Here is a 7,085-nt window from a genome sequence, read left to right on the forward strand (position 1 = left end):
GAGAGAGAGGGAATGGGAGCGGTGGTGAGAAAGAGACAGTGTGCAGAGAGAGAGAGAGGGACAGAATTGCTGAGAAAGAGTAGGGGAGAGGAAATGGGGAGGCCAGGTTGGATTGGACGGACACAGTGAGTTAGACCCAGGTCTTGAGCTCAGGGTGCGGTGCCCTTCCCTTCCCCGAGGACCAGGACTTGGGGCTGAGTCTGTCTCTCTCCAGCTCAGCTTCTCCAACACAAAGACACACAATAACATCGGTCACTCTGCTGCTTGGCACGCTTTAATCAACATTTTTATTGTTTAGAAATGGAATTGATGGATACAGTAAGAGGGATGGTGCCTTTTCTCACTGGCCCCTGAGTTGTGAGAACCATTGAAATGTGTCCCTGTAACCACCCCTGTGGGATAAGGGTGGACAAACGAGCGCTACCCTCAGTCTGTTTTCATAGCGACAGGCTGCTCCATCGCTGAAACACTGAACTGAAATGAGAAAATCCCGGATAGATTGATTAATGAGGGAATTTGATGGATGGATGGATTTGGGTGAAGGGATATTTCAGCACATTCTTCAGCTGCTGCCTGAACTTAGTCTGGGTCACGGCATAAATCGCGGTGTTTGTGCAGCAACTGAGGAGCTGCAGCATGAAGCCCAATTCCTGCACAAACCAATCGAGATACACAGACTTTTCCCCAAAATCATACATTCGGGCCCATATAGAAAACAGCATGAACGTTGACCATAACAGGATGAAATTGGCCGAGATCACAAACAGTAAAATGATGGATTTTTTTCGGTTTCTCATTTCAGTGTCAGACTGAGCGTCCCCATTGGTGTGAGCACGGAGTCTCCTGCGGGCTCTGCTGGTCACTAAAATGTGTCTGACGGTGAGAACATTGAGCAGCAGAATCAGGAGAAATGGGACACACGGGGTTACAATGTGGTGGAGGAACTCGATTGTTACCCAGACACTGGATTTACTATCAGCGATTGTTATCTCACAAAACCAGGGGTCGTTCTCCAGCCAATACCGAGCCGTGAACATAAAATACCAGAAAATGTTCTTTAAACAGCTCAGCACAGTCACTGCTCCCAGAACCACAGCCGCCGTTTTCTCACTGCAATATTTACTTTTCAGCTTCTGGCAACAAATGGCCACAAACCGATCAAAGGTGAAACTGACGGTGAACCAGACAGAGCAGTCAGTGGCTGCATAAAGCAGGACGGCGTGGATATTACACACGGGGACGAAGTACAGGAAATGAAACTGTTCCCGATAAACAATGGGAATGTGTCTCAGGATCAGGTCGAGGATAATGACCAGGAGATCCGCCGCTGCCATGGCCCCCAGGTAACGTCTGACACATGGAGACAATCCACAATCTTTATAAAGCAGGACGTATATGGTCACTGCGTTTACTGTAAGGAAGGAAAACAAATCCATTATCCATCAGCCTGGAGGCAAAGGGACCCGTTTGATCAGGGACCCAGTGAGATTTTCAAATGTGTCCCTGTATTCAGGGATTTATTAATATAATTGGAGCTGGAATAACAAATGGGAAGGTCGGAATTACTGACAAAAATGTGACATAAACCACAAGAAACCTTCCCTCCCCAAACACACATAAACACATCCATAAGGACAGATGGTTTCTAGAACATTCCCACACATTCGGTCACTCGAGAGCAAACACAGTTAACTCATTCCCAGTTCCTAGTACGGAGGGTGGAAACGTTGCTGTCCTGAAGGATTCTCTCCCAGTTTCCTGAAGACAAGCGGAGTTTGGTAATTTCCGTATGTTGGTCTAAATTGTGGTCGATCCTGTGTCGTGAAGAAATGTAAACGCAGGGAAAACGTACTCACCCCTATAATTGCCTGAGCTGCCTTCGGAACAGTGTCTCCTTCTCCCTGGAACGGGATCTCTTCCCTCTGGATCTTATCGTTTGTTCAATTCACTGATGTCCGGCCGTTCACAAACAATGTTAGGGACGTTCCGGGGAATGGCAGTTTTAGAATGTTGGGGACGGAACGTTCCGGGGAATGTCATTTATAGAATGTCAGGGACAGAACGTTCCGGGGAATGTCAGTTAAAGTATGTCGGGGACAGAACGTTCCGGGAAATGCTGGTTATAGAATGTCGGGGACAGAACATTTTGGGGAAAGTCGGTTATAGTATGTCGGGGACAGATCGTTCCGGGGAGTGTCCGTTATATAATATCAGGGACAGAACGTTCCGGGGAATGTCAGTTATAGAATGTCAGGGACAGAATGTTCCGGGGAGTGTCAGTTATAGAATATCAGGGACAGAACGTTCCGGGGAATGTCAGTTATAGAATGTCAGGGACAGAACGTTCCGGGGAATGTCAGTTATAGAATGTCACGGACAGAAAATTCTGGGTGTATCAGTTATACAATGTCAGGGACAGAATGTTTCGAGGAGTGTCAGTTATAGAATGACAGGGACAGAATGTTCTGGGGAGTGTCAATTATAGAATGTCAGGGACAGAATGTTCCGGGGAATGTCAAATATAGAATGTCAGGGACAGAATGTTCCGGGGAATGTCAGGGACAGAATGTTCCGGGGAGTGTCAGTTGTAAAATGTCAGGGACAGAATGTTCCGGGGAATGCCAGTTATAGAATGTCGGGGGCAGAATGTTCCGGGGATCTCCTTGACCTGTCCATCACCTTTCCACTCCTATCCACCCCACCAACATGATGTACTGTGCAGCACCGGGAGCTGCACTGACCGCATCATTGCATTATCTATGAACCTCAACAAGATAGTCTGACCAGCACAGCGACCTGTGCTGTGACCACCCGTGAATTAATCTGTAAACCAGGAACAGTTACCCTCCCAGCATGTAGGACTGTGTATCCCACCCCAGTGCATTGATCTGTAAACCAGGAGCAGTTACCCTCCCAGCATGTGGGACTGTGTACACCACCCCAGTGCATTGCTCAGTAACACTGTGTTAGATCACCGCATAGCACGGGGAAACTTGCAGCCCATGCTGGAAGTGACAGGATGTACAGCAACTATCCATTTACAGCTCCATATCCACATTGTGCCATGACAAGGGGGTGCTGTGCGTGTGAACATCACTGCCAGAGAGAGATGGCGGGGGAATCAGTTTAAATATCACCATATGGGAGGTGTTTGGTGTATAGACAGAGAGGGGGAGACTGAGAGACAGTGCCGTGGAAGGATGTGTTCCCAGGTTTCAGGGTGTTAAAATGTGGACACTTCGATAACATCCTGTAACATGAGCCAGTCTTCCCAGGAAAGATGGGAAAAAGGGATATTGGTGTGAGGTCAGATGATTATTTGTTCTGCATCTTTGTTTCTGGAATTTGTTTCAACAGAATCTATGACTCATTGAGCAGATGCTAACAATAATTTATCTTTGTTTGATTTTCCTTGAGTGTGACAGAGGAGTTGTCCGCACGAGGCTGAGCTAGTTTCCTGGTGCTACCGTATCGAACTCACCTACTCACATTAACTACTCACCACATGGTGTCCCTCTTATTCAATACCAGTCCGATTCTCCCACCCATCATGGCTGGAGGTACTCACCATCGCTTGGATGCCCCTGGATTTTCGGTGATCCCTCACACTGGTGCCATCTTTAAAAGGCCAATGGGCACATATTTGAGCTTTCGCCGTTAGGGACTGCCCTGCAGTTTACCCCGAGCATGGCAGATAAGGGGCAATTACACAACGGTTTGTCGACAGGGGCACGGAGCTCCTAGTAGATGGGTGAATACAGAGGGGGACCACTCTCTTCCCAGAGGGGGCCACACCAGCAGACCCACCTAACATGATCTGAGCTCCCCACCCAGCTCAGTGCAGTATCTGCGGTCTGAGAAAATGCCCAGCAATTCAGGACAAGCATCAATAACCTTGTCCGCCCTGTCAGGATACGGCTCACCGTATTCTCTCTGCTCTCTCACACTCACTGTATATCTGTTATAGCACCCAACCCCGAACAAGGCTCATGGTCCACCACTCTCATTGCCGCATGCAGCACCTTCTCTCTCTCTCCCCCCCTTCTCTCCCTCTCTTTCACCCCTCTACCTCTTGCTCCCTCCCTCTCCTTCCCTCCACAACACTCCCTATATTAATAACACTGCATTGATACAACACTGTGGACTGACTCCCTCCGGACATCTCACCATGTCACCCCTCCCCACCTTTTGTCTCTCTCTCTCTCTCTCTCTCTCCCCCTCTCCCCCTCTCTGTCTCTCTCTCTCTCTCTCTCTCTCTCTCTGTCACCCCGTCCACTTTTTCCCCATGTTAATAACACTGCATGGATACAACACTGGACTGACTCCATCCGGACACATCACCATGCCCCCTCCCCTTCTTTCCCCAGCACTAACAGCAGGGCCACCCACTCCCTCCCACCCTCCTTCCCTTCCTTTCTCCAAGTCCAGGAGAAAATACCTGGAATATGACAGAAAGTGCCAAGCTGGGTGGTGGAGTGCCCGATATCCATTCCCTCACCTCCCTCCCCCCGCCATGTGTGGAGGTCACTTGTAGGAGCCGGAGATGACAGGGACACCTGGTGTGGAGATTCTGAAACATCCACGTCCCACCTACAGAGGAAAGATCAATGTTCAGTGAAGGGCAATTCTCACTTTAAACCCACTGGCAGTTCCGTTTCCCCCGGCACAACTTAGAAGCCGTGGCCCTGATCCCATCTCCCTTTTGTGTCGAGTTGGTACAAATGGAATCCCCACGGTCTTGGTGGGCAGGAGGATGGGCTGACAACATCTCGTCGCCACCACCTCCCAGGAAGGGAGCACGGAGGCTCCCTCGTACACCTCCTCCTGTAAACAGTTCAAGCCTGAAACTAATATGAGAGAGTCCTGACATCTTCAATAATCTATGCTCATATACACCCAGCGCCCTCTCTTCCTGCACTCCCTTTATAACGGTACGGCCTGGTTTATATTGTCGTTTATTGTCTTTCCGACCAAAGTGCATCACCTCACACTGCTCTGCATTGATCCCCAACTGCCTTACATCTGAACACCACACCAACGTGTGATTGTCCTGTTCGAGTTCCACACTGTCCTCCATAGACTTCAGAGTTCTTCCAGGTTCGGTGCCATCTACAAACATTGAGATTGTTATAGCCTCACAGTCCCCATGAAACAACTGAAATCCTGCCATTCTCACAAGTGTGAGCAAGTGAAATACTAATATATTCCCATGGACAGAGTCGAATAATGACGTGCCATCAATGGAGCAACAAAAGTCCTGACACACACCAGACGGAGCGAATGAAATGTTGACAAATCACAGAGCAAGACAAATCCGGATAAGCTCTAAAAATCTATATTCATCAGGGTCTAATGTGATTAAGTTGAAAGTGTGTACAATACCTTCAAGAGAGAGGGAATGCTGTTCTGAACTGAGAGCTTACAAGCTCCTGTGGTATGAGAGGATGGCAGACCCAGAAACTGTATATTGCTATAGAGCTGGAGTCGGGTAAAAAGCAGTTAAGAGATAGGGAGTCACAGAATTGTGAATAGTTAATATAAAATGTTCACTTTCAGAGTTAAAAAAAAAATTGAAGTTTTTATTTATTCAGTGGAATTTAGGAGCTCTCTGTCCCTCATATTTTAACACTTTAAGAGGCGAATTGAGCATTTATTTATGTTTAGTTTAAATTACCAGATGAGCTTCACACATTGTCCTAATAATTGCTGTGTGTGTATCTGTGTGTCTCTATGTGAGGCAGCACTGGCAGTGCTTAAATTGATACAATGCCACCCACTGCTGGCCTCTACACGCCACTGCACAGGCATTGGTAGGGGGTGAAAACCAACAGGAATTCATTCAGAGAGGGGGGGGGGGAGAGGGTAGCTGCTCACAGCACCATCCAAACTGATGTCTTATCCATGTACTGATCTAAATGTCCTTTAAACGTTGTAACTGTCCCTGCTTTCACCACTTCCTCTGGAAGTTCATTCCACACACAAGCCAGATTCTGACTAAAGTAATTACATCTCACGCCTTTTGTAAACCTTTCTCCTCTGACTTAAAATATCCCTCAGTCTTGAACCCTCGACTTTAGGGATAAGACATTGGCCCTTCAGCTATTCTGTACCCCTCATGATTTTGTAAACCTCCGTAACGTCAACCCGTCAATCTCATACTCTCCAGTGAAAAAAAGTCCCAGAATATCCAGCCTCCCCTTATAGCTCACTCCCTCAATTCCCAACAACATCCAAGTTAATCGCTTCTGAACCCTCTCCAGCTTAATAATATCAAGGTCAATAATATCAAAATGAATAGTCAAGCTATTTTCTAAGGGTGGGGAGACCAAAACTAGAGGACATAGGTTGAAAGTGATTCGGGAAAAAATTACATGTGACCTCAGGAGCAACGTTTTTGCACAAAGGGTGGTGTGCTTATGGAATGAGCGGGCAGGATGATTAGACTGGACACAGTATTCCAGAAGAGCACTCACCAAAGTCCTGTACACCCTGAACATGACGTCCTAATTTCGATATTGAAAGGTCTGACCAATGAAGATAAGTGTGCTAAACACCTTCTTAACCACACTATCTATATGAGATGCAAATTTTAATGAACTTTAAATGACGGCCTATGTCTCTGTTCTCCAACACTGCCAAAGACTCTACTTTTAATTGTATAGGTCCTGCTCTTGTTTGATTTGCCAAATCCAATAACTCACATTAATCCAAATTAAACGCCATCTGCCACCCGTCAACCCAGTGGATGGTATGATTGCCTACTCACTCTCCCCCTTCAATTTTAAAATAACGTCCCCCTCTCCAGGAGGCCTGCACACTCCAGTCTTTGTTTTCATAAAGACCCTGAGCTTGATTCGCCTTGTGTGGTTAGGGGGAGGAGGGGCAGATTGCAGACACAGTCAATGCTGAGAAGAGACTGGACAGGAATCAGTGCCCTGGTATCATTTCATGGTTTTAGAAAGAGTTCAGTCACACACGTCATTTGTGTTTTGGTGCCAGAAATTATGTTTTTTCTGTCATTGATATTTAGTAATAAATATCTCTTTGTGACCCGTCATTGTGCAGAGTATGTCTGCAGGATTTAT

General features: G+C 47.1%; 1 protein-coding gene across 1 annotated transcript; it reads right to left on the minus strand.

Moving 5' to 3' along the window:
• Window positions 1–268: 268 nt before the first annotated feature.
• On the minus strand, window positions 269–1,436 carry LOC148135255 (putative G protein-coupled receptor 139). Its single transcript, XM_087985035.1, has one exon. It carries the CDS (start codon window positions 1,434–1,436, stop codon window positions 504–506), a length of 933 nt encoding a protein of 310 aa, XP_087841161.1. The 3' UTR covers window positions 269–503.
• Between the last annotated feature and the right edge of the window lie 5,649 nt (window positions 1,437–7,085).

This window comes from Chiloscyllium plagiosum, unplaced genomic scaffold (assembly GCF_037043375.1).
Source record: "Chiloscyllium plagiosum isolate Xiang-an unplaced genomic scaffold, Cpla_swu_hap1 HiC_scaffold_50, whole genome shotgun sequence".
Taxonomy (NCBI): Eukaryota; Metazoa; Chordata; class Chondrichthyes; order Orectolobiformes; family Hemiscylliidae; genus Chiloscyllium; species Chiloscyllium plagiosum.

Bases quoted from the DNA above. Each gene is read 5' to 3' on its own strand.
- LOC148135255 (XM_087985035.1), bottom strand. From the start codon at position 1,436: ATGGATTTGTTTTCCTTCCTTACAGTAAACGCAGTGACCATATACGTC.